Raw genomic sequence first — 27,995 nt, forward strand, 5'->3', positions numbered from 1 at the left:
GATCAGTTTGGTTCAATGTAAAAAGATATATATATATATATATATATATATCTCGCATACATACATACATACAGTACCAGTCCAAAGTTTGGACACACCTACTCATTCAAGGGTTTTTCTTTATTTTGACTGTTTTCTACATTGTAGAATAATAGTGAAGACATCAAAACTATGAAATTACACATATGGAATCGTATAGTAGCCAAAAAGGCTTAAACAAATCAAAATACATTTTAGATTCTTCAAAGTAGTCATCAAGGCAACGGGTGGCTATTTGAAGAATCTATTTGTTTAACACTTTTTTTTGGTTTCTACGTGATTCCATATGTGTTATTTAATAGTTTTGATGTCTTCACTATTATTCTACAATGTAAAAAATAAAAGTGTGTGTGTGTACACAAACCCCCCTCTATGGTTAGGATTGAAGTTTTGAGCTGCTTCATAACAATTCTTGATAAGTCCCACTTGACCCTTACGTTGACATTATTAGCCCTGGTAATATTAGGGATATTCCATGTTCTATTGGAAATAAAACAGATTAAGTTGTTTTTGTCCATTGTACCTGTCCATTTACAGTAAATTGAGGCAAGTGGTAAACTTTGAGTAACAATTGTCTCACATCAGACTGAGTACAGTTAACATATTTACATTATGAAAGGCTTATCACTTCTATTCATGCCAGTAGTAGCCTATACTTGGGCTAGAAAAACTCCCAGGCAGTGTCTTTGGAGAATATGGTTGTTTATGACTAGTGAAGTTATTATTCCAGCCAGCTCTCTAGCACACGGTTTCTCGAAGTCAGTCCTGGGGGGCCCCCTGGGTGAACTTTTTGGTTTTTGCCCCTAGTACTACAAAGCTGATTCAAATAATCAAAGCTTGATGATGAGTTGGTTATTTGAATCAGCTGTGTAGTGCTAGGGCAAAAACCAAAAGGTGCACCCAGGGGAGGCGTCAGGACCGAGTTTGGGAAACCCCGTTCTAGCATCCAGCTACCTGCTTCCAGATGTGGCAGACAGTATTGTCTTCAACTGCCGATCGGCACTTATCTGTTTCGAGGTGAATTCGAGAGCAAGATGGATTTTACAGGCCACAAACAAACAAACCAATTACAGTTATCCTGGGAGCTGTGTAGTACTTAAATCCGTTCCATTACAACACAAAACCATTTTAATACGATATCTGACTTTGGCTTGTGTTATGACTTTTCCCCCACCTATACTGTATCTCTGGACAATTTCCTTTCATATCAGTTGAAAGATTAAAGGATGTAACTACATCTGGAATACAAAAAAGTATCTCAAAGATCTGAGATTTGACACCCAGATTAAGGGTTTATTGAAAGATTATTTGGTATTAAAGATGATTATGATATGGAGAGATCACTGTCCAGCAGGCTGGGGTGAACTGTCATAGTGCTTTTGTCATATCTTGACTGTATTACTCACATGTAATACTTCACTGGAGACCTTAAACCCAGCTAGAATTAAAGAGTTGGTAAGCTGATAGACGCTGAGCTTCAGTTTTAATTTATTTCTTATTATTCATTTTTTCTCTGTCCAACCCATATTATTGGAAAAAAATGTTTTTATTTGGAAAATTATTATTTCTGTCATGGTATCTTGCCACAAGAAATCATTTTAATCAGGATATTTTGAAAGATAATACTCACGGAAACATTAAATGTTGAATCAAATCCGCCGAGAATGAATAACAGACCAAATGGATCTATGAGACCTGATTCTATGTCAGGTAGAATACAAATACCTCAGTAAACAACTATGTAACGTTACAGTATGTAATGCATATGGGTCCTTTTGTACTCCGCAGAAAGCTGCTTGTCCATCAAAGACCCTAAAAAATACAACTACGAGAGGGCTACCCTATAGGTAACCCTATCTCTGTAACTATATATTATATTATTTAACTGTTTTAAAAAGGTAATATTAAACTTCTAATCAATCATTACTATGGTGAAATAAATCTATTCCTCTTTGGATGAAGTAAACGATTATTACGATTATTCACAAGCTAATGAAAGACACAAGACATAAGATTCACACATTCAACAACAAAATAAAAACAAGCAAAATGATACAATTGGTCACAAATTCTGCCAATGTGGAGAGACAGACAACACACATACAGTGCCTTCAGAAAGTATTCACACCCCTTGATCTTTTCCACATTTTGTTGTGTTACAGCCTACAAACAATACCCCATAATGTCAAAGTGGATTTAGGATTTTTAGAAATTTGTACAAATTAATTAAAAATTAAAAGCTGAAATGTCTTGAGTCATTTAACCCCTTTGTTATGTATGGCAAGCCTAAACAAGTTCAGTAGTTAAGCTGCACGGACTCACTCTGTGTGCAATAACAGTGTTTAACATGATTTTTGAATGACTACCTCATCTCTGTACCCACCACATACACGTAACTGTAAGGTCCCTCAGTTGAGCAGTGAATTTCAAACACAGATTCAACCACAAAGACCAGGTAGGTTTTCCAATGCCTCGCAAAGAAGTGCACCTATTGGTAGATGGGTAAAAAAAAAAATAAGCACCCACTGAATATCGCTTTGAGCATGGTGAAGTTAATTACACTTTGGATTGTGTATCAATAGACCCAGTCACTACAAAGATACAGGTGTCCTTCCTAACTGACTTACTGGAGAGGAAAGAAACTGCTCAGGGATTTCACCATGAAGCCAATGGTGACTTTAAAGCAGTTACAGAGTTTAATGGCTGTGATAGGAGAAAACTGATGATGGATCAACAACATTGTAGTTGGTCCACAATACAGTGAAAAGAAGGAAGCCAGTACATAATACAAATATTTCAAAACATGCATTTGTTTGCAATAAGGCACTAAAGTAAAACTGCAAAAAATGTGGCAAAGAAATATACTTTATGTCCTGAATACAAAGTGTTATGTTTGGGGCAAGTCCAACACATCACTCAGTTCCACTCTTCATATTTTGAAGCATAGTGATGGCTTCATCATGTTATGGGTATGCTTGTCATCGGCAAGGACTAGGGAGTTTTATTTAGGATAAAAAGAAACAGAATAGAGTTAAGCACAGACAAAATCCTGAAGGAAAACCTGGTTCAGTCTGCTTTCCAACAGACCCGGGAGACAAATTCACAGGAGAAGGCCAAATGTACACTGGAGTTGCTTATCAAGATGACATTGAATGTTCCTGAATGGCGTAGTTACAGTTTTGACTTAAATCGTCTTGAAAATCTATGGCAAGACTTGAAAATGGCTGTCTAGCAATGATCAACAACCAATTTAACAGAGCTTAAATAATTTTTTTAAGAATAATGTGCAAATATTGTACCATCCAGGTGTGCAAAACTCAGAGACTTACCCAGAAAGACAGCTGTAATCCCTGCCAAAGGTGAGTCTAACATACAGTATTTTGACTCAGGGGTGTGAATACTCATGTAAATGTTATATTTCTGTATTTCATTTTCAATAAAATTGCTAAAATGTCTAAAAACATGTTTTCACTTTGTCATTGTGGGGTATTGTGTGTCGATGGATGAGAAAAATAATATTTAATCCATTTTGAATTCAGGCTGAAACACAAAATGTTGAAAAAGTCAAGGGGTGTGAATACTTTCTGAAGGTACTGTATTGGGCAAGCATTATAGCCTAGTGGTCCTACATCTGTTTGTGTTGTCTTGCCAACTCATGGCAAGACAGCACCACCAGAGCTGAGACAACCAGGCTATAGGTAAGCAGGGACAGGACATTAGAACTCCAGGAAGTTGGTGACAATAGCAGCATTATAGATCAGGTCTGAGATGTATCCGATGGAGGTCTGGGGGCCCACCTGAGGATGATGAACCTGTCCTTGAGTCACATCCCAGTACATCTGCTGTGGATGGGAGGGGACAACCTGGTCCACTGAGGTTTGGTGACCATATCTGGCCTGTGACCCAGCTAGAGTCTGTAGATTAAAGTTCCTATACCCTGAGGTGCCCACGCAGGGCTGGTTGAACCCATCCCGGTATGGCCGCGAGGAGTGTGCTTGCCTTCCAATGGGTGCAGTGGTAGTAGCAAGAGATCCCAGGTGAGATCGGCGGTCTTCCTCCCACAGTAGGGATTCTGCCAGGTTTGGGGAGACGGGTGTAGGCTGATGAGACACAGGGTTGCTGTAGAGACGGATCCAGTCGGAGTAGAACTGCTGACCATCGTCACACTGAATCTGGTCTGGTCGGAACATCTCCCCCATTGTGGTTGGAGTGAAGGAGGGACCAGGGGAGGGAACCACTGGGAGAGGTTGGCATGTTGCACCTCCTCTTCCAGAAGTAGGCTTAGTTGATTTGTTGAGTCTTCCACTCTTGATACTTCTTGCCCGCCTGTTTTGGAACCACACCTATGAACAATGAGTAGAGTCAGGTAAATATGTTGTTCTAGCCTAAATGCATAGATATATACAGAAAGTGTAAATAACTAACTTGTAGTTATAATCACTGCACAAACCTGTATCTTGCTTTCAGGTAGATGCGTATGTGCGGCCAAGCGTTCACGGAGAGTGATGTCTGGGTACGGTGTCAGAGCGAAAGCTTGTTCCAACTCAGACAATTGTGCGCGGCTGAAGATGGTTCTTTTGCGCTTCCTTTGGCCCTCTGTACACACGCTTCTCTCAGGTTCAGGTGATGAAAGTCCATTGTCATTCCTCACGTCTTAACAACAACAAAAACAAAAAATGTGAGAAATTAAAATTGAAATTAAAATTTGGCCAAACATATGGTTCATAGATGATTATTTAAGTAGTCCAAAATACCGGTATAGCGTTATAAAATTATTCAAGACAATTATTAAACGAAATGTACCGTATGTTTTCGTTTTCTTTTCATCTGCATTCCTGTTTATATCAATGGATATCTTTCTATATATTATGACTTTGTTTTTGTTTGTTTCTTTGTGCTCTATTTATTTTAGGCAAAATCTAGACAGAATATTGACAATTTAATTAATAAATGCTATTCATAATAAAATAATCCTAAAGGAAACTATAAAAGTCAATAAACAAATATAACTCACTATTGTAACATATTTTTTTTACGTTGATGGTAAGCTTTTACGAATAGGCCTACAGCCTGAACATTTGAAAACTATTTACATAGCCTACCTTTACATTGACCTTGGTCTCCAAAATGTGCTGTAAAATCCATCTCTTTCTGGTCAGTCAGTCTGTGTGCAGTGAATTCATGATTGATGAAGAGAGACATAATTCTACAGCTCGGTCTGTTGATGCGTAAATGATGCGCTCAGTCCTGGGTAGCGGTGCCCTCTTATAGCGGGAACTCACATCTCAATCCCATACCGCCCACGGTCCACTCCAAATTAATCTGGGCACGTTCAGGTGTTATAGGCCTATAGTGGAGCCTAGTGCCCACCTGTCTAATCCTGAAATGCAGATGGTGACGTTGCCACGAATTGACAAGAAACAGATGAAAGCAGCAATGGTGTATAAACCCGCTGTTTCCGCTGTCGCTATTGTCTGACACTCCCTGTGTCAGACTGTCAGATCTCATCCCGGGGCAATCGACTGCAAAGAGGAACCCCGTGGAGGTTAGAGCGCAGGGCAGGCAGACCTTGTTGGACGCACAAAGTAGAGTCAATCTACATAGGCCTAATGTATCCAACCATGTTCACTGCGAGAGTCATATTTGTTATTTCGCCCTCCATTTGCTGTTAGGATGAACGAAAAGTAAACTATAGCCTAACTATTATTTTATACAGGAAAAAGCCTAGCAACTTCAAAGGCTGGTTTCACACTTTCTCTTCCTGTGTATTGAAGTCAATTAGCCTAGTGATCGATTTCCATTCCCATGAACAGCCGTTCAACTTCTGAGAAAAGCTCTAAATACACCAATTTACACAAATCCTAAAATGTACATTTCTGAACGAAGCTGGAAGGTTTTAGAGGAATACACATTGTACAAAAACCAACTCCATATCTTCTTTTTTAATGAGCCAATTAGTAATGATTTCAATTGACTTGCCCACCCCATTCCTTTTTTTCCTTTTATGTGAAGAGATCATGCAAAATAGTCAAATCATATTTTGGTCCTCAAATGTGTGCATTTATTGCTAAAGTATTGCTGAAGACCTTTAAATATATATATGTATATATATATTAAATAGGGCTGTCAAACAATAAAAACATTTAATCAAGTTAATTGCAGGATTTGTCGATTAATCAGATTAATTACAAATGCCTAATTTGCTTAATTGGAGCTCTAATTTAAGATTTTTTTTCATACAACCTACAGGGCAAAAAGTGGTTGAACTAACGTTGTTACCAAGTCATTTCAAACCAAAAAATCTGTGATGATATTGTGCAAAACTGACTGTATTTGCAAGAAGTCATCAATGTAAGGGCTTTTCATATTTTTCTTCACCTAACTTTTCACCTAAATCCAACAAATGGTGAAATTAGTTCACGTTGAGTTCACGTTGAGTTCACGTTGAATTCACGTTAGTTGACCATTTTAAGGTCTTGATTTTGTCCAAAGTGATGGTATTCAAAATCTGGTAACTTGATAAAGCACACTTTCTTTAATCTGTATAGATTATGTATTTTGGATGTTTTCAGACGATTAATCACGATACATTTTTTTTTGTGCACTAAAATTACAAAAAGTTAACTCAAGTTAATTAATTAACTGACAGCCCTACTATAAAATTATGACATAAAAAAACAAAACAAAGGTGTGTGTGAAACAAGTAACAATTTATTCAGGATTTCTTTGTCTTTTTTTTGTCTATGAAAATAAAATAAAAATCACAACCATAGCAATAACACTATGAACATAGGCCGTTTTACATTTGCATCTCGTGGGTACATATGTGCAGTTAATCTTTGCACTTCTAGCTCGTTAAATAGCATACCCTTCAACTTTATAGTGAGTGTACTTTGGTTCCTCTGTTCGGCTGATGTAAAGGCACACTTTGGTATAGCTTTTCTATTGTGCTGCAATGCAAGGCCTTTTGTAGACACATTCGGGTCTGAGAAAACCACAGTGGAACAATAAAGTAAATGAGGCCTGAACAAATACAACTCTAGAAGGAACCAAATGATGGTAACATGGTATGTAGACTGATCCACAGTGTCAATCCTCTGGATCCTTAGTCCTTTGTCCTTGGTCCAGTGTTATAGGCCTACTGCTCAAGTCCTCTTGCAGCTTCTTCAAAGGGACTAGGTTTTCTCCCCAGCAAAGAGTTCATTCCGCAACCTGTCCCATTCTCTCAAACAGCAACTGTGCCAATATAAGCCTTAAACATGGTCGGTCACCAAAAAAAAGGGAGAAAGATCCTTCCTCTCTCTCTGAAACATAACACAGAACTTTCAGGGAATCCCCACCCAGCCACGCTGAGCACTCAACATGGCAGAGTGAAACATTTCTCAAACTGGAGAAATACTTGTAATAATCTGTCCATTACAGCAGGGGGAAGTGTCGTCTCTCAGTGTGCATTGCTGCTGTCCCTGAAGGCAAGAGAGTGGTGGTAGTGGTGGTGGGGCGGTGATGTCGTCGAGTAGCTGCCAGGTCATCGTTCATCACTCAAACTTGCGCAGGTGGTTGTACATGGACTGGACGTAGGTAAAGACACACATGGGGTCCGGCTTGCGCCCCATCACCATCATATCGTCCACCTCGATGAGCCGGTCACAGCCCGCCTTCTCCCTGAATCAGACAGAGGGCACGGCACAAGTCAGGAGGAGACCAGGACTATCAATTTCATTCCTTAGTTAAAGGGGCTGATCGTTCATTAGCCTGATCCCAGATCTGTTTGAACTGTTTTCCCCAACTCATATCTATGATAATTCGGTGTGGTTGGTAAGACAAGACAAACAGACCCGGGACCAGGCAAATAGATCACATGGAACTATGTTGACTAATTTGGGGTATTGTACAAAAGCCCATGTGTTAGAACTCTCTCTGTATGTGGCTAGAGGCACACATGGTTCTGATCTATATTTTTTCTGTGTTCTGCATGCATCCACGTGTCAGCAGGACTACGAGACGCTGTGCTGCAGCAGCGGTGTTCTCGGTAGTGAGGTCAGGCTGGAGGAATGTGAGGGGAGGCGGATGGAAGCAGAGCAGAGGGAAGAGGCGGTTACCGCGGGGACCGAGGAGAGGGTATTCTCTGGCAGCGGCTGCCTCGCTGGCTTAACGTGTGGGCTGGAGACACTCGTTACCAAGATGTAACAGAAACATTGTAAGGTCATCTCAGTGCTACAATGTTCTATGTATCAACGCTATTAATGGAATCTGAAGGTGATTCCGTTAATGTTATTTCTACTTGTATGGTGGCCAGGGACACTGTGACTCTAAATGTATCAACACAGGTAACTTGGGATTGCCTTCATATCAAGCACAGCATTGTAGTGTCCATAGCTTGACCAAACCAAGAGGAGAGCGACATTGGAAATGCAGGTGAATAGGCCCGATACATAAAACGTTGTCCCACTGAGATGATCTTACAATGTTCCTACATAATGAATGGATGATTCGTTCCGACATGATTCAAGACAGAAGTGCACGGGTATGTGTATAATGCTCAGAAATACAGAACGTATACATAACGCGCATTACAATGTAAAAGTCACTTACTCTGCTGTCCCGAAGGCCAGCTCAAAGTTGTGTTTGCGGTCGGCAGGCGTCAGCACGTTGTAGTCAAACTCAGTGGGGAAGAAGGAATGGACCAGGGCACAGAAGGCCATGCCGTCACTCCAACTGGACGAGAAGTTCTGGATGTCTATGTTCTGGGGACGGCGAAACAGAGTTAGGAGTGTGTGGTTGTGTGTGCGTGTGTGTGTGTGTCTGGACTGTAAATGTCTCTGAGTGTGTGTGGTGTATTTGCACATGTGTTTAGTGGGGGAATACGGAAATACTATAAAAGAGGAGTAAGAATAAACCAGACATACAACAAAAAAAACGATAAAAATGATTGGCTACCTATTCTAACTTTATGAAATGACCTCTCCTAGGTTTCTCTGTCGGTCCAACTGTCATAATGTGGAAAACAGAAGAGGAATCCTGAATGGTTCTTTATCCTCAATTCCTCTACCTGCGTCTCTCTCTCTTTCTCTCCAATTGGACATGATTTCAGAACTGTGTAATTTCACGGTTTTTGTGTCCTTAGCCTAGCCTATAAAAACCTCAGCGTGTCAGTGGGAAAATACAACTTGTCATGTTTGTTGAGCGCCAGTCAGGTCTCTAATTTGAGTGTGAGGAGGAGCTGCCTGCGGGAATCGGCCGGTGCTGTTTGCTCTGCGGGGACGGCCTTGGCCCGTGACAGCTCTCTGTTTAACCAGAGCCACATGGACAGACTGGCACAGCTGCTGCTGCAGAGTGAAGCCAACAGCCCTAGCAATGAGCCGTAACTCAAACACTCACACATGCAGACACGGATATGCATGTTCACACACACACACACACACACACACACACACACACACACACACACACACACACACACACACACACACACACACACACACACACACACACACACACACACACACACACACACACACACACACACACACACACACACACACACACACACACACACACACACACACACACACACACACACACACACACACACACACACACACACACACACACAATATACTACAATAATACGCTTAGTTCAGTATGCAGCATAACCATGGCAAGTTGCTTCTCATCAACACATCAACGCTCCGCTATGTGCTAATGGTTTAACCCATGGAGAAACCAGGAGAGTTATTTTAATGCCCTCTTCAGGAGCTAGCAAAAATGACAAAAGACTGCTCCTGTGTAGTGGATCCATTTCAGGTGACCAGATGACAGTTCCATATTCATCATCTTTGTTACTGGCTGCTATAGAGGTGTATTCATAACGGGTGGACCTGATCCTAGATCAGCCTCTACTCTGAGGTGGTTTGTGAATACGGCCCAGGACTCTGTTCCGGTGTGTAGCTGTGTTCTGTCACCACAGTCTCACCTGGTATCCTATGGTTTTGGAGCGGCACCACTCCAGAAGAATCTGCTTGATGCTGCTGGCGCTGGACACACCAAAGCTCTGAGAACGCTTCAGCTTGGGCTTGGAGTCCATGGGCTTGGGCCTACTGAGAGGAGAGGGGACAGGGGTCAACAAGATGAGCCAGCAAACATGACAGAGGTCGTGTCCCTATTCTCTCCTGAAGTGTACACTTGCACACTCCCCGTGGTTGAGTGGTGTTTTTCCACCATTGTTAAATTTGAGAGAGAGAGAGAGAGAGAGAGTGCAAGTGTAGAGAATTGGGACGCACCCGAAGTATGAGTTAAGAATTACCCAGAAGAAAGGAGGGATAATATAAGGGAAAAGGAGAGGACATATCAGTTTAGGGATGGATGGCATAGAAAGAGAGATGATGGTGGCAGGAGAGACGGTGGTACCTGCTGGCTTCAGAATCCAGCTTCTCAAAGATGGACCGGCGGGCCTGAGCACCAAGGTTGCGTGGCAATGTCTGTGACCTCACCAGCTCCCGCCTCCGCTCAACTCCCCTGCCAAAGGGCATGTCCCCGCTCACATCTTCCACCCTGCGGGACGGAGAACAGAGGAGTGTCACACATCTTGGGCCACAATGAGGCCATTCGAAATGGCAAGTGGGTTATGGCATGTTGGTTAAAGCACGGACTATCTCAATTCTCTAGGACTGAGTAAAGAATAGTTCACTCACCGGTCTGTGTTGTGTTGGATGAGGCCAGAGTAAGTCACTGACTTTAGGGGAGCGGACAAGGACTTTTCTGCAAATGACAAATCAATGAACAGATAAGGAAACTGTGGGAATAAATCATTGTGTGAGTCTGGTATGTTCCAGTTCTAGTAACAGGCCTGACTTGATAGATCCCTCTTACCTGACAGTCGAGGAGAGCCCAGACCTCGGCTGAGACTGGGGGTCCATGTCTTCATAGAAGACACTAAACAGCAAAAAGACAAAGAGTGTTTCAAAGGATATTATGGCTTACGGATCAGAAGAACCAGAGAAAGATATGGAAGTCAAGAGCTTTTAGCTGATGTCTGGTGCCTCTTACCTGGTTGAATGGGGGATTCTGGGATGGCTTGAGGCTGGTTGTTGTCAGTAGGCTCTGACACAGGCGAGGGCTGAGAGCGTACGGGACTGGTGGGAGATTCGCTCTTCATAACTGAGGGGTCAGCCGTTTTGGTTGTGGCTTTGATGGGTAGGTGGGGCATCCGCATGGCAACAGGGGCCGTGTTTTCATACGGGACGTTGTTATTGGCTGGCGAGCTTTTTCCATGTGACACTGTCGAGTTTTCTGATTGGACAAGCATTGAGAAAATAAATCCCCTCATACAGTATATGGTTGGTAAGTTTGGCTGTATTTCTACTGTAGCTGAGATGGTAGAGAATAGAGCAGTCATTACCTGGGTCAGTAGAGTGTCCATTCTCCAGTCCAGGGGATACAGGGGCTGGATCCACCTCTATTGGCTCCTCACGTTCAATACTCTACAGGACACAGAGAGAGAATCACATGAACACCCCAACCCAGACTACTCAGGTGTCACAGTATCTTCTATTTTGATGACAGGCCCTTTAAAACACGTGAACAACTTTTGGATGCCAAAATATGCATGTTATCCGAGACATGATCAGATCAAGTCATTTCAAAGTGCTGACATGTTTCAAGTTCCCATTCATGGCATCCATGGCCAAGGAACATTCTTGTTCCGTATTTATCTTGTAAAATCCCCCTACAACGTTACTACCGCACCAGATCTATTACTTTCATTAGTATGTGACTGCCGCTCAGTACACGGTGTGCCTGACTAACCAGCCAATCCACAGAGGAGTCTTTCAGGAAGACAACCAGGAAGTGACTGAGGGCTGTGTGATTTGTCTGTGGAGGATGTGTAATGTTTCTGACTTGCTCTTTCTTGCCCTTTCTCGCTCTCACACATACTCACACATGCATGTATGCACGTAAGCACGCACACCCACACTAACACATGCGCACACACACATACAATACAAGTTATTATATACAGTTATTATCAAAGAAAGGGTACATTCCTCCCAGTGAAAATAATATCAGTAATTGAGCTGTAGGGGAGAGAGGAGCCAGGTGACCTCAGCAGAGAGGAATGCTGTTGCTGCTGGGTTGTGTGTGTGTCTGTGTGTGTGTGTGTGTGTGTGTGTGTGTGTGTGTGTGTGTGTGTGTGTGTGTGTGTGTGTGTGTGTGTGTGTGTGTGTGTGTGTGTGTGTGTGTGTGTGTGTGTGTGTGTGTGTGTGTGTGTGTGTGTGTGTGTGTGTGTGTGTGTGTGTGTGTGTGTGTGTGTGTGTGTGTGTGTGTGTCGCATTAGGAGGACCGAAGGGAGCTGGGAACAGCTGGCTGTCCCACTGGGAGAAGGTGATGGAGGGAGACACATTTCCCCCACTGAACCATGGAAGCCCCTGAGCCCTGATCAACCCTGATGCTCTGGCTGAAACTCAAAGCTCCTCCTGTCTTGGTGTGTCCCAGCCATGGAAACTTTCTGTACTAAGCCACGCTTCTCCCCCTGTCTGAATGGGCCACCAGACATGTGTGTAAGACTGTGGTGCTCTGGGCCTGACGATACAAGTAGGCAGATCTATTAGGATAACAACGATCGAACGTAGAGGGTACCCTCGGTTTTATCTGATCTTGGACCAAAGTTAACGTCAAATAGTTCTGCAGCTGAATTTTATGGACAACAAAAGGAAGGCACTTTTCAAATCTATATTTAAGAGGAGGACCAGGAATCAAGGGACACCCCACAGAGCAACACCCACAGACACCAATTCTCCACACAACACAGGCAGGGGCACACAACAGCCCTTCTCTCCGCCTCACTGGAACAACAAATCCCCCGGTCCCTGAGAGTGCGTCATTGTATTATCAGTGGGGAACTATAAAATATTTGGAGGAAATCGTGAAAGGATGTAGGAAATGTGGAAAAGCCCTCAGTCTGCTACACAGACTCACGAGAGAAAGGGGCGGGGGGTGGGGGGGTTGGGGGGCTCAGTCTTAGCCTGCAGGGCTGGATCAAAGATGAAACCCCCTGTCCTGTGTGTTCAGTTTCTCAGTCTCTATGTCTTTATTGTCTTAGAAGCAGTGCTAGTGGGCACACTGGATCAACAATGTAGCCATTCTAGGAGCCTCCACTCTCTCTTCTCCCTAGGGAGGCACACCTGACCTGAGAGTGGATAACTACATTAGAATCTCCCCATTCAGCAAGACTGTAACCCCACTCCTAAACGCCTCCCTCTCTCCCTCCCTCTCCCTCTCCCTCCCTCCCCCTCTCTCCGACCTTGTTCAGCAGAGTACGGACAAAAAGCATCAGGGCCAACACAGCATTCAAGGGTATGAGACTGAATACAGATGGTAACTGGTGGTGGTGGTAGTAGAGTGGGACAGTGGGTTCTCCCAGGCACATGGCACTTTCATGTGGGTGTAAATATCACAGCTGTCCCATGTCCCTCCTGGCAACACGCCATAGAAATGTTGATGTGCAAACAGATCATCTAAGTGGATTGTTATATTGCGAGTCTTGCAGTTTCGACGACGGTTCAATGAAGGGGTGCAGCGTATTGAGTGGTTGCGGAATGGAACATGAAGACAATGGGGGGCATGTTGTGAGAGAACTGGGCTGGGGGGTTGATTTGGGTGGGGGTATGACAGTATGTGTCACTCAGGATTTTGGGCACAGTGCTGGGCACAGTGTTGGGCACAGAAACAAAGATAGCCAGCTCTTATGGACAACACCACCCTTCCATACAATAAGCCTCACTAATAGGAATATTGACATTTTCCATTGATCACAGACCAATCCTTTCCAATACAGGACGTTGTTCTATAAACGCTTCACAACGTAGCGGTCTCAGTTTCCAAACACAATAGGAGGAAATATCTATGTATAAACAATGCTACAGTAGACTGTGGTAAACAGCATGCAAACACATGCTTTCAATGTACCTTCATGATCATTTAATAAGACAATTAGAGGGATAGAAATATATTGGGACTAAAAAGGTACATTACTCATCCAGGCGGGTACAGTACATTATCACATATTAACTATCTCTGCACCCCCTTCTAAAGTCAAATTAACAACACCAACACACACACACATACCGCACGCATACACACATGCGCGCGAACACACACACATGCGCGCGAACACACACACATGCGCGCGAACACACACACGTGTGCGCGAACACACACACACACACACACACACACACACACACACACACACACACACACACACACACACACACACACACACACACACACACACACACACACACACACACACACACACACACACACACACACACACACACACACACACACACACACACACACAGCCATCAGAGCTGTTCAGAGCAAGCAGACAGTACAGTTATAGTGGGCCTCTCATCACAGGTATAAAAGGGGTCTTTGCTCTGTAATGAGGGAAGTCCTCATGGAGGGAGAGACACACAAAACCACCTGTTCTTTCAAAAGACCAACAAAGCCTGCAATTTAGCAGGGAGACCCAGGTCAGCGCCTTGGTCCTACAGAAACGAGGGGGGCCCTTTGAACACTTTCTTTACATCACCTGACTACAGGGGCCCGTGCCTTATCTGATGGGTGTTTGTGGGAGCGAGGCTGTTTGGCCGAGCACACACACACACACACACACACACACACACACACACACACACACACACACACACACACACACACACACACACACACACACACACACACACACACACACACACACACACACACACACACACACACACACACACACACAGGCCCTTGTATTAAACTAACTGGGCACGCATATCCTTCTCAAGGGCTTCAGCGAGCCTCCCACCTCTAATCCCCCTTTAAACCTGCTTCAGGATCTCTCCTCTGTTACTGGGATTTTCCAGGGTTTCAGTCACAAGGCAGGGTCCATAAAACACTGTCAAAGGTTAAGAATAGATATACCCCAATGTTACTGGCGTACAGATAAGATAACCGTATGTTCCGGTCAGGGGCTGGAAGACCATGTACCATTGAGAGTGTGACGCATACGGCAATGTAAGATTGTGTGTGCGTGCCGCAGAACGACATGTAGGATGTGTGTGTGTGTGATGCGGAAGGCCATGTAAGATTGAGAGAGCGTAAGGGGAGGGAGATGGGACCGACTCCCCAGGACAGCAGGACTCAATAACTTCGACATCTCCAAGATCCAAGAGGCTTAGTAGTACGCTCTCGGGTTACAAGGCACCAGCTGTGCAAGACATCGGTGTCCCAGCCTACCGACACCAAAACAAATCAATAAAACCTGGTGATATGACATGCCTGTCTGATGATTCAATCAGCTAAGTTAGGAGGTGCTAGGACACGTGCTCCAATCTGACGCTCACCAAAAACAGCACACCCTCTCTAGTCCATACAGTATGGCTGCATGAAAAGTGTTGAGTCAAACCAGTGCAAACAAGTCTAATACAAACACTAATTCATACTATACGTTTTCTGTTGTTGTCTGTCTGTTTGAAAATGTATAAATATAATATATATATAATAATAATAAAACAAACACTATTTCCCTCTCTTTCTCTGAGTCCTACCTCCCCGTCTCAGAGTCCTCCCTCTTTCTCCGAGTCCTCCCACTCTCTCCCGCCCTCCCTCTCTCCAAGTCCTCCCTCTCTCTCCCTCCCTCCCTCTCTCTGAGTCCTCCATCTCTCGCCCTCCCTCCCTCTCTCCGAGTCCTCCCTCTCTCTCCCTCCCTCCCTCTCTCCGAGTCCTCCCTCTCTCTCTCCCTCCCTCTCCCTCCCTCCCTCTCTCCCCCTCTCCGAGTCCTCCCTCTCTCTCCCTCTCTCTCCCTCTCTCCGAGTCCTCCCTCCCTCTCCCTCCCTCCGAGTCCTCCCTCTCTCTCTCCCTCCGAGTCCTCCCTCTCTCTCTCTGAGTCCTCCCTCTCTCTCCGAGTCCTCCCTCTCTCTCCCATCCTCACCCTCCCTCTCTCTCCCTCCCTCTCTCTCCGAGTCCTCCCTCTCCCTCCCTCCCTCGCTCTCCCTCCCGCCGAGTCCTCCCTCTCTCTCCCTCCCTCCGAGTCCTTCCTCTCTCTCTTTTCGAGTCCTCCCTCTCCCACCATCCCTCTCTCTGAGTCCTCCCTCCCCCTCCCTCCCTCCCTCTCACTCCCTCTCTCCGAGTCCTCCCTCTCCCTCCCTCTCTCTGAGTCCTCCCTCTCTCTCCCTCCCTCCGTCTCTCTCTCCGAGTTCTACCTCCCTCTCCCTCCGTCCCTCTCTCCGAGTCCTAACTCCCCCTCCCTCCCTCCCTCCGAGTTCTCCCTCCCTCTCTCTCTCCGAGTCCTACCTCCCTCTCCCTCTCTCTCTCCCTCCGAGTCCTCCCTCTCTCTCTCTGAGTCCTCCCTCTCTCTCCGAGTCCTCCCTCTCTCTCCCATCCTCACCCTCCCTCTCTCTCCCTCCCTCTCTCTCCGAGTCCTCCCTCTCCCTCCCTCCCTCGCTCTCCCTCCCGCCGAGTCCTCCCTCTCTCTCCCTCCCTCCGAGTCCTTCCTCTCTCTCCCTTCGAGTCCTCCCTCTCCCACCATCCCTCTCTCTGAGTCCTCCCTCCCCCTCCCTCCCTCCCTCTCTCCGAGTCCTCCCTCCCTCTCACTCCCTCTCTCCGAGTCCTCCCTCTCCCTCCCTCTCTCTGAGTCCTCCCTCTCTCTCCCTCCCTCCGTCTCTCTCTCCGAGTTCTACCTCCCTCTCCCTCCGTCCCTCTCTCCGAGTCCTAACTCCCCCTCCCTCCCTCCCTCCGAGTTCTCCCTCCCTCTCTTTCTCCGAGTCCTACCTCCCTCTCCCTCCGTCACTCTCTCCGAGTCCTCCCCCCCTCCCTCCCTCCCTCCCTCCCTCCCTCCCTCCCTCCGAGTCATCCCTTTCTCTCCCTCTCTCCGAGTCCTCCCTCTTTCTTTCTCCCTCCCTCCCTCCCTCCCTCCCTCCCTCCGAGTCCTCCCTCTCTCTCCCTACCTACGGGACCCACGGCCAACAATGAATGTAGAGGGCAGTGGAACCTGTAACCACGGCGATGGGAAATACAGGGCATTGTCTGGAAGTAATTAGGAAAGCCAGGGGCAGCCTGGGAGGGGAGCGGCCGGCCAGCCAGCCCAGCCCTGCTCGCATGCCTCTCTCAAGCCCCCTTCACCCCTGACTCTGGCCTCTTTTGCTCTCTCTCTCTCTCTCTCTCTCTCTCTCTCTCTCTCTCTCTCTCTCTCTCTCTCTCTCTCTCTCTCTCTCTCTCTCTCTCTCTCTCTCTCTCTCTCTCTCTCTCTCTCTCTCTCTCTCTCTCTCTCTCTCTCTCTCTCTCTCTCTCTCTCTCTCTCTCAAATTCAATATTGCCAAAGCAACAATGTATACAATATACATTGTAATAAAATTATAAACAATGACAAATAATAATATAGAATGGCAGTAAATAATAATACAAAATTAAATATAAAAATAGTAACAATAAAATGGTAACAGTCAATAATCGAATGTAATGTAATAAAAAAATGAAACTATAACTAACTTATAACTAAATAACGGTCATCTTCACCATTACATCGGTACTACAACTACTATCATCATTACCACTACTACCACCACCACCATCATTAAACTGCTATCATTACCATTACCACCCATACCATTACTACTTGGAATGATAAACAACAATAATAATAGTAATAACAATAACAGTAATAACAATAACAGTCATAATAAGTAAGTTACTGCTTACTATGCAGATGTTATTATTCAGTGTCCCTCAGGCTATGGCAGGCAAATACATATTTGGCTGCAAGAGGAGCCATTGCTCCTTCGCCCATGAGTATTTTTAGTTTTTCCTCTGGGTTTAATAAGATAAAATTTGGAATAAATGTAGACATTTCTGTGAATAATGAATCTCTTGGTGAGGAATATTTATCACAGTAAAGGAGAAAGTGCATCTCTGTTTCTACATCCCCTGTCGTGCAGTGACCACATACACGCTCCTCTTTGGGTAGCCATGTCTTTTTATGTCTGCCGGTTTCTATTGCCAATCGGTGGTCACTCAGCCTGTACTTGGTAAGGATCTGTCTCTGCTTCGTATCTCTGACAGAGTAGAGATATTCAGCCAATTCATATTCTCTGTTTATTATTATTTTATTCTCTCTCTCTCTCTCTCTCTCTCGATAAACTCCCCAATATATATATGGGAGTTGATCAAAATTTGTTTTGTTTTTGAATTCTTTGTGTATCTGTGTAATCGGAGGGAATATGTGTCTCTAATATGATCATACATTTGGCATTTGGCTTAGTTTCCACCTCATTTGTGGGCAGTGTACACATAGCCTGTCTTCTCTTGAGAGCTAGGTCTGCCAACGGCGGCCTTTCTCAATAGCAAGGCTATGTTCACAGTCTGTACATAGTCAAAGCTTTCCTTAAGTTTGGGTCAGTCACAGTGGTCAGGTATTCTGCCACTGTGTACTCTCTGTTTAGGGCCAAATAGTATTCTAGTTTGCTCCGTTTTTTTATTAATTCTTTCCAATGTGTCAAGTAATTATCTTTTTGTTTTCTCATGATTTGGTTGGGTCTAATGGTGTTGCTGTCCTGGGGCTCTGTGGGGTCTGTTTGTGAACAGAGCCCCAGGACCAGCTTGCTTAGGGGACTCTTCTCCAGGTTCATCTCTTTGTAGGTGATGGCTTTGTTATGGAAGGTTTGGGAATCGCTTCCTTTTAGGTGGTTGTATAATTTAACGGCTCTTTTCTGGATTTGAATAATTTGCGGATATCGGCCTAATTCTGCTCTGCATGCATTATTTGGGGTTTTTACGTTGTACACTGAGGATTTTTTTGCAGAATTCTGCATGCAGTCTCAATTTGGTGTTTGTCCCATTTTGTGAATTCTTGGCTGGTGAGCGGACCCCAGACCTCACAACCATAAAGGGCAATGGGTTCTATAACTGATTCAAGTATTTTTAGCCAGGTCTTAATTGGTATGTCAAATGTTATGTTCCATTTGATGGCATAGAAGGCCCTTCTTGCCTTGTCTCTCAGCTCGTTCACAGCTTTGTGGAAGTTACCTGTGGTGCTGATGTTTAGGCCGAGGTATGTATAGATGTCTAGATGGAATTTGTATTTGTGGTCTTAGCAACTGGACCTTTTTTTGGAACACCATTATTTGTGTCTTACTGAGATTTACTGTCAGGGCCCAGGTCTGACAGAATCTGTGCAGAAGATCTAGGTGCTGCTGTAGGCCCTCCTTGGTTGGGGACAGAAGCACCAGATCATCAGCAAACAGTAGACATTTGACTTCAGACTCTAGTAGGCTGAGGCCGAGTGCTGCAGACTGTTCTAGTGCCCTCGCCAATTCGTTGCTATATATGTTGAAGAGGGTGGGGCTTAAGCTGCATCCCTGTCTCACCCCACGGCCCTGTGGAAAGAAATGTGTGTGTTTTTTGCCAATTTTAACCGCACACTTGTTGTTTGTGTACATGGATTTTATAATGTTGTATGTTTTTCCCCCAACACCACTTTCCATCAATTTGTATAGCAGACCCTCATGCCAAATTGAGTCGAAAGCATTTTGGAAATCAACAAAGCAGAAGAAGACTTTGCCTTTGTTTTGGTTTGTTTGTTTGTCAAATAGGGTGTGCAGGGTGAATACGTCGTCTGTCGTATGGTAATTTGGTAAAAAGCCAATTTGACATTTGCTCAGTACATTGTTTTCACTGAGGAAATGTACGTCTCTCTCTCTCAGGCTGAGCTCCACTGTATTAATAACTATGCTGAGGGGTTTGTGCCAGGAATCTGGAGCTCTGGGCTGGATGGCCTGGCCAAGGCAGGGGACACACAGAGAGGCAGAGAATAAAAGACCCTGTTCCATTGTGAGAGAGCTATGAATTTGGGAGGGGAGTCTCTGTGGCTGTGCTGTAAATGTCAAGCGTATTTATCATGGGGATACACACACACACACAAACACACACACACACACACACACACACACACACACACACACACACACACACACACACACACACACACACACACACACACACACACACACACACACACACACACACACACACACACACACAGACCCACACACACAGACCCACACACACACAAGCACACGCACACAAAGATTTGAAGTGCTCTTGAAAGACTTGTGATAGAAACTTCCAACTCAGGCACGTAAAACAAAAAGGCATATACCATTCTAATTAAGCTCAAAAGACATATTCTGAGAATGTGACCATTTTAATAGTGAAAAAGAAGCGGAGGTGGAGCTGTTTGATGTTGCTGAGTTGCTCCCATCATGTTTCTCGCCTTTAACGGCCCGAGTGGAGAGATCTGCTACTTTTACCCCTTTTTTTCCCCAACTGGTAGTTACAGTCTTGTCCCATCGCTGCAACTCCCGTACGGACCTCAGGAGAGGCGAAGGTCGAGAGCCATGTTTACCATGTTTACCATGTGTTTGATGCCATTCCATTTGCTCCGTTCCAGCCATTATTATGAGCCGTCCTCCCCTCAGCAGCCTCCACTGCTGTGTGCATACGTGCACATCGTGAGCCAACCATCACAAACAGTCATTTGGTTTGGAGCAGGATGAATGCTTCCCCCCCCCCCCCATTCATACAATCTATCCATCAGACTATACTAGACTGTGACGAACACACGCACCTATGGCACTGCAAGGTAAACCAAGCAGTCTGTTAGTAATTGCATGTTTGAGCAGCAGTGCAGAAGACGGTGGTTGAGTAATGTTAATAGCGGGGGTCCTGTATTGTAGGGAGCGGAGAGAGTATATGATGCTGGTGTATTGTGTGTGTGTGTGTGGGGGGGGGGGGGGGGGGGGATTTTACGTGTAGCAGTGACAGGGAGCGTTGGCTTTCAGCTGATTTGAGGGGTTTTGATAATAAAACCTGTGTTCAGCTCCTCTTTAGAAGTCCTCTCCATGTGTACTGTATAATAGTATGTGTGTGTTTAGTGTACGCAATGGGATCCTACCGTTGGAGGTGTGTTGAGGGCAGGACGCAGTGGGGGTTGTTTGTACAGTACGTTCGCGGTGTGTGTCTGTGTCTGCGGTGACAGTGTGAGCGTGCTCTGACGTAGTTTCCACTGATAAAGTCTCACACACACACGTCCGCCCCAGTCCGTCGGTTCACATGCCCTGAAGATGCCTCAGTCTGAGAGAAGACACACACACACACACGCGCACGCACGTACGCAACCAGGCACGCACACACACACACAGCCCCCATGAACACAACCCAGCCCAGGGCAGGACAGTGAGGTACCTAAGGATTCACACTGTGGTCCTGTGTTATGTAGTTACGTTAACTGTCAAAGATAACATTGTGACCTGGGTGGAATCGATCCAGATCATCTTCATCTATCATCTTCATCTTTTCTTCTCCTCAACGGGAGTACACCGAGGAATGTAGCGAACGTGAGGTTGGAGGTATGCAGGTGTGGTCTGTCTGTGAAAGCATGCCTGTGTCTGAGAGTACTTGAGTGAATTCTGACGCATGCTACAAGTGGAGCAGAGGTGAAGAGGAGGTCTGTGAGAGGAGGGGAGGAAGGGGGAGTGTTGGAGGGGGCCCTGACTCATTCCTGAAGCCCAGAGTGTGGAGTCTGGGGATGGCTGGGTCCTGGGTGACCCTCTCCTCTTAATCCCCTCCTCGGTCAATGTACTTCAAATGAGGCAGAATGTCGACACAATAGCCCTTTCAGACAGCAGCTATGGTGGAGTAATTGGCGACAGGCAGCATTGTGTGACTCCTCGGCAGAGACCGGACAGACTGACGGACGTAGGTGGCTGTGGAGGATGAGCAGTAGGAGGGAGGAGGAGGATTCCTGTCTAGTATTGTCAGAGCAGCAGCCTTGACCAGCACAGTGGTAGAGGCTCATAGTTTCTCTATTGAGAGAAGTATCAAATTATCCCAGTGAAACCCACTACCTGTCCTCCTCAGACTCTGGGGGAGCTGGTGTGTGCTCAAAGGGACCGAGGGGAACTTCTGATGAACTGTGCTCAGCCACGTAAGACTGCATAAAAACACAGCCCAGTCAGGACCAGAGGGCTCTATAGAGAGAGAGAAAAGAGAGAGAGAGAGAGAGAGAGAGGGAGGGAGTAAAAAGAGAGAGAGAGGAAGCGAGTAAAAAGAGAGAGAAAAATAGGGAGGGAACGAGAGGTGGGAAGTTAGAGAAAAAAAAAGGAAAGAGATTGAGAGGAGAGAGAAAGAGAAAGAGAGAAAAAAAGACAGAAAAAAAGAAAGAGAGATTGAGAGAGCGAGAGAGAGAGACTCATATCTATCTGCATCAGAGTGTCAGGTGTCCAAGGCACAGTCAAGCACCCAGTGGGGATGTACTGTAACCAACCCTATAGTGAAAGTGCAGGCCCGCACACATCCCAATTGGCTGTGCTCTCTCAGTGGGGTGACGCTTAACTCCAGGGCTGCAAAACCATCTTCAGATGTGCCTGGAGGTCCTTAGCGCAATCGGCTCCCTCCCTCAGACCTGCTGAAACAGCCCCATCGGTCTTTACGAAGTCAACATACTGTACAGTCTTTCTCTATCTCTCATTGGCTGTGTCTAGACTTGACAGTTCATGCAGCTTTTGTATTCTGATCATGGAGTTCTGGTCATGGAATTCCAAACACGTCTACACCTACATTTAAATGTGTCTACTGTGTCCACATTGTGTCCGGATTCCCTTTTCCCACACTATATTCAAATGCAGTTAGCATTCTGCAAACGGTGGAACAGGCTAAATCTGATTACACAACAACAACAACTTGATGGCAGTAGCCAACTACTGAAGCTAACTTGCCAGCTAACCTCAAACTAGCCAGCATGCTAACTAGCAAAGCTAAAGAGATGGCAAACATGTTAGCATAACTCTAGCAAACAAAAATATAGTTTTTTCTAAATAAGCTAGCTGGCTAGCATTTATGAGGCCAGTGTAACCGATGTGAAATGGCTAGCTAGTTAGCGGTGGTGCGCGCTAATAGTGTTTCAATCGGGTGACGTCACTCGCTCTGAGACCTGAAGTAGTTGTTCCCCTTGCTCTGCAAGGGCCGCGGCTTTTGTGGCGCGATGGGTAATGATGCTTCGTGGGTGACTGTTGTTGATGTGTGCAGAGGGTCCCTGGTTCGAGCAAGGGAACGGACGAAAGTTAAACTGTTACACCAGCAAACACGTTTCTCACATGCTAGGAATGTATTTCCTCCAACGTTTAATGAAAAAGTGTGCTCTTTTCTGGAGACTTGTGGGTGGAGAGCTGATGACGTCGCCCACTGTATGCGCTTTCAGTAGCCTGGTTGCATTCAGACCGAGGAGAAATCCGCACACAATGCTTCCCTGACCACCTCCTGAGGTGGTTAGGGAGATCTGAACACAATCCGACCTTAATGCGACTTTTCTGCGTCTAGACCTGTCTTTTCAATCCAATCTTCGTACTCTGATAGCAGAAGTCGCATGTAAGTGTCAAGTGTAGACATGGCCATTGAAGCTGAAAGGTGTTGATGGGGCTGTAGGGGAAATCTGAATAGGATAGTGTCTCCCTGTTGAGTTCCGGGTACATGTAAATATTCACTAGAATGAATGAATTGGATCAATAGATGAGGAACTCACATTAGTTTTCTACAGTATTATGATCCAATCTGTCTGGTTGTTGGGAAATTTGAAGAAAAATGTTTTGGCCACAAAAAGGGGGCTCTCCAACAATCTGTTATGAGAAACAAAGAACCTCTGTTTCATACGAACCGACATATTTACATCAGATAAGAATCCTCAGATGCTTTACAACATACTTTGTTAAGATGAGGTGCATGACATCAGTCATTTGCATACATGCTGTGTACGTGTGTGTGTGTTTGTTGCGTCTACGGCTGTGGGTGAGCAGTCACAGTTAACAGTCAACATCCGTGCCAGACCGTCAAGGGTTAGTTTGCAGAAAGCTGCTGTGAGTTTACAACCAAGACACAACAAAGAACCTCAGAGCCGAGAGGAATGATTTGGAATCAAATAAAGAGGAAATCTGAATATTGACCTTATAAAAGGGTGAATGTTACCGTTGTAGTTTCCAAAGCAGCATAGCCTTAGGGCCTTGTGTTGGGATACAGTCAAGAGAAACCTCAGACTTTTCAAACAGACACTACTGTGGTTTACAATACACCAAGGACTAAGAGGGTAACTTTCCCAGACTTATCACTGAGTTCCCACCCAAACCTCATCAACAAGTGTCAAACTGTACTGGACCTTAGAACTGACCAACATAGACAGCGTTAGCATTTCGTCAACTATAACAAAGTACACGTGTTTTGTCTTTCAATCCCTCATATTAGTCAAATGTCCCAATGAATGTCTGGATAGGGGTAAGTGAGAAACAATGTACTGTGTTTATTGTTGCTCGTAAAACTGAAGGACACGATTGAATCCATTCAAAAAAGGTTGCGCAAGCTGTGGTGCCACTCAACAAAGAGAATAGTGGGAGAAGATTCTCGAGCAACATGTTGTCAGCAGCATGATAGCAGTATATGAGCGCAAAAGAACCATTCATGAGAGAGAGAGAGAGAGAGAGAGAGAGAGAGAGAGAGAGAGAGAGAGAGAAAGGGAGAGGTATATTCTTCCGAGGATCTATCACTCTCAGGAAAGAGAAGATCTAACGCTACAAGAACAGCTTCTTTCTCAGACTGCAGAGGCTGGACGGACATTAAAATAAGCAATTACTTCGACCAAAAATGTTCAGCGATGGGAAATGATCCTGATTGCTTTCATCTGGTATCTACTCCGCTCGCGTGTTTAAATATTAAGTTGAATATGACCCGAGTTTCCCCACCGCTGTCAAAGCTCTGACATCATCTCAGTGAAGTGGCCAAGAAAGTCTATTCAACCCCCAATATCATGATTTAGTATAAACACACTCTGGAGTCTGGATGAATCATTGCACAATCTTGACAGTCTCTCAGAACCACATACTGTCACCACCACAGAATGAAATACAACCCTTTCATTAGATAACTGGAGGTTCACAACATAGTCTACTGCTCTAATGTATCTCTATGTTCGCCATAACCCCAACCCAGTCTCCCCAGTGTATAAAGCTGAATGACCACTTCTCAGATAGAGTTCAGTGTGTCAAATCGGAGGGCCTGTTGTCCGGACCTCTGGTAGTCTCTATGGGGGTGCCACAGGGTTCAATTCTCGGGCCGACTCTCTTCTCTGTATATATCAATGATGTCGCTCTTGCTGCGGGTGATTATTTGACCCACCTCTACGCAGACGACACCATTCTGTATACATCTGGCCCTTCTTTGGACACTGTGTTAGCAAACCTCCAAACGAGCTTCAACAACATACAACACTCCTTCCGTTGCCTCCAACTGCTCTTAAATGATAGTAAAACTAAATGCATGCTCTTCAACCGTTCGCTGCCCGCACCCGCCCTCCCGACTAGCATCACTACTCTGGACGGTTCTGACTTAGAATATGTGGACAACTATAACTACCTAGGTGTCTGGCTAGACTGTAAACTCTCCTTCCAGACTCATATTAAACATCTCCAATCCAAAGTTAAATGTAGAATCGGCTTCCTATTTCGCAACAAAGCCTCCTTCACTCATGCTGCCAAACATACCCTCGTAAAACTGACTATCCTACCGATCCTTGACTTCGGCGATGTCATTTACAAAATAGCCTCCAACACTCTACTCAGCAAATTGGATACAGTCTATCACAGTGCCATCTGTTTTGTCACCAAAGCCCCATATACTACCCAACACTGCGACCTGTATGCTCTCGTTGGCTCGTCCTCGCTACATATTCGTCGCCAAACCCACTGGCTCCAGGTCATCTATAAGCCTTTGCTAGGTAAAGCTCCGCCTTATCTCAGCTCACTGGTCACCATAGCAACACCCACCCGTAGCTTGCGCTCCAGCAGGTATTTTTCACTGGTCACCCCCAAAGTCAACACCTCTTTGGCCGCCTTTCCTTCCAGTTCTCTGCTGCCAATGACTGGAATGAATTGCAAAAATCACTCAAGTTGGAGACTTATATCTCCCTCACTAACTTTAAGCGTCAGCTGTCAGAGCAGGTTACCGATCGCTGCAGCTGTACACAGCCCATCTGTAAATAGCCCATCCAACCAACTACCTTCCTCATCCCCATATTTGTTTTAGTTTTTCTTTTGCACACCAGTATTTCTACCTGCACATCCTCATCTGCACATATCACTCCAGTGTAAATTGCTAAATTGTAATTACTTCACCACTATTGGCGTATTTATTGCCTTACCTCCTTACTTAATTTGCCCACACTGTATACAGATTTTTCTATTGTGTTATTGACTGTATGTTTGTTTAGCCCATGTGTAACTGTGTTTTTGTCACACTGCTTTGATTTATCTTGGCCAGGTCGCAGTTGTAAATGAGAACTTGTTCTCAACTGGTCTACCTGGTTAAATAAAGGTGAAATAATAAAAAAATATTTAATAAAACTCACGTTAGTCTTGCTGGACACAGCGAAGGTAGCTCGGCTGGAGAAGCGGGTGGCAGTGGGGCTGGAGGCCGAACCTAAGGCTGACCCGGTCAGGGCTCCCATACTGGGGCCACCAGCAGGGCAGGTGGGGGATGTGGAGGGGGACTGGGGGCTCGCCCTCCCCTGGCTGCTGCTGTGTGTCTGGGCCTGGAAGGACGCTGGCTGGTGCTGGTTGTTGTTGTTGTTGGTCATCAGGGCGCCTCTGTCGCACATTATCCCAGTGAGGAGCTCCACCTGATGTTTAAGGGCCTCCAGCTGGCTCCGGAGCTGCCGGTTCTCCTGCTGCAGCTGGGCCACAGCCAGGCCTAGGGGGCCATCGCTGGCGTGGGCCGTCGCCTCCACTAGACGGCGCTCCACGCCCTGCTTGAAGGCGCTTACGTCCACGTGGATCTCACGCACGGCATCCCTCAGTGTGGCCTCGTAGCGGGCGAGCGCGGAGCACACCGTCTCGCCCTCTGGAGAGGAGCCCTCTCCCTCGGCTGTCAGAGGACCTGCGTCCATCTCTGCTGCACTGCCTCCAGTCGCTGTGTTCCTTACTGGGTCTTCTCTGCTCTCTCTGGGGCTGCTCCCTCCTCCTGTCTGAGTGTCCCAGACACACACACTTTGAATGGAGATTGGGGAGGAGTCAGTCTTGTCAGCTGCAGTTGAACCGTCAGGTCCCATGCGCCCCAGGAGGTCCCTCAGGGTGTCCACTATCCTGCCGAGTCAAAGCTCACATTTATCAGGCTGCTCCGACACACCGAATGACCATACTGAGGTCTCTCGAAAAGCAAACACTATTCAAACATGACAGACTCTGAAAGACGGGAGGAGAAAAGTAAAAAGATACAATCTGTGTTGAAGCCAGGCATGTGACAAGGCTGTTGAGAATTAAACCAGTGAGGTAATTGTAACTTAGTTTTCGTGAGTACAGTGTGTGTGTGTGTCTGAGAGAGACAGACAGACAGACAGACAGACAGACAGACAGACAGACAGACAGACAGACAGACAGACAGACAGACAGACAGACAGACAGACAGACAGACAGACAGACAGACAGACAGACAGACAGACAGACAGACAGACAGACAGACAGACAGACAGACAGACAGAGAAACAGAGAGAGACAGACAGACAGAGAGAGACAGAGACAGAGACAGAGACAGAGAGAGAGAAACAGAGACAGATAGAGATAGTAGTAACCCATACGTAAGTTCACCTCTCGAGCTCCAATATAGTATTCCCCCTCAGCGCTGGCCAGCTATGAGTGTCTGCTCTGCTCTGCCCGGCTTTAAACACTCCTCTCTCTCACACACTCACTCAGGTTAATCTCCCTCTTCTCCACTGGTCAGGGGGAGGGAGCAGGCATACAGAGGAGAGAGGAGGGAGGGAAAGTGAGAAGGAGGGAGAGAGAGAGACGGAGGCGGGCTAGATTTCCTCTTTATCC

At 45.6% G+C, this 27,995-nt stretch overlaps 2 protein-coding genes across 7 annotated transcripts; both read right to left on the reverse strand.

The window, feature by feature from the left end:
• Positions 1–3,665: 3,665 nt before the first annotated feature.
• On the reverse strand, positions 3,666–5,334 carry LOC139548703 (homeobox protein SEBOX-like). Its single transcript, XM_071358440.1, has 3 exons — positions 5,322–5,334; positions 4,490–4,692; positions 3,666–4,382 (listed from the first exon to the last, which is right to left on the reverse strand). The coding sequence occupies exons 1-3, from the start codon at positions 5,332–5,334 to the stop codon at positions 3,756–3,758; spliced, it is 843 nt and encodes a 280-aa protein (XP_071214541.1). The 3' UTR covers positions 3,666–3,755.
• A 1,396-nt stretch (positions 5,335–6,730) lies between these two features.
• Positions 6,731–27,985, reverse strand: LOC139549059 (smoothelin-like protein 2). 6 transcript variants are annotated; one of them, XM_071359157.1, is made up of 10 exons: positions 27,768–27,985; positions 26,534–27,266; positions 11,438–11,519; positions 11,086–11,328; positions 10,909–10,971; positions 10,731–10,797; positions 10,447–10,590; positions 10,013–10,133; positions 8,632–8,783; positions 6,731–7,701 (listed from the first exon to the last, which is right to left on the reverse strand). In XM_071359157.1, exons 2-10 carry the CDS (start codon positions 27,230–27,232, stop codon positions 7,575–7,577), a joined length of 1,698 nt encoding a protein of 565 aa, XP_071215258.1. In that variant the 5' UTR covers positions 27,233–27,266; positions 27,768–27,985; the 3' UTR covers positions 6,731–7,574. The 6 variants fall into 6 exon arrangements, with proteins under 6 accessions (XP_071215258.1, XP_071215257.1, XP_071215253.1 ...); XM_071359156.1 differs by having other exon boundaries at positions 10,013–10,136; positions 26,534–27,261; positions 27,768–27,983; XM_071359152.1 differs by having other exon boundaries at positions 10,013–10,136; positions 27,768–27,983.
• Between the last annotated feature and the right edge of the window lie 10 nt (positions 27,986–27,995).

The sequence above is a fragment of the Salvelinus alpinus genome, chromosome 22 (genome assembly GCF_045679555.1).
Source record: "Salvelinus alpinus chromosome 22, SLU_Salpinus.1, whole genome shotgun sequence".
Classification (NCBI taxonomy): Eukaryota; Metazoa; Chordata; class Actinopteri; order Salmoniformes; family Salmonidae; genus Salvelinus; species Salvelinus alpinus.

What these genes read in the sequence shown, in the direction of transcription:
- LOC139548703 (XM_071358440.1), bottom strand. An exon ending in TACCTGAAAGCAAGATACAG is followed by an intron (nt 4,383 to 4,489) that starts GTTTGTGCAGTG and finishes CATTGTTCATAG; the next exon opens with GTGTGGTTCCAAAACAGGCG.
- LOC139549059 (XM_071359156.1), bottom strand. Translation starts at nt 27,232, where the DNA reads ATGGGACCTGACGGTTCAACTGCAGCTGACAAGACTGACTCCTCCCCA. An exon ending in AGAATCCCCCATTCAACCAG is followed by an intron (nt 10,972 to 11,085) that starts GTAAGAGGCACC and finishes TTTGCTGTTTAG; the next exon opens with TGTCTTCTATGAAGACATGG. An exon ending in ATCCAACACAACACAGACCG is followed by an intron (nt 10,591 to 10,730) that starts GTGAGTGAACTA and finishes TCCGTCCCGCAG; the next exon opens with GGTGGAAGATGTGAGCGGGG.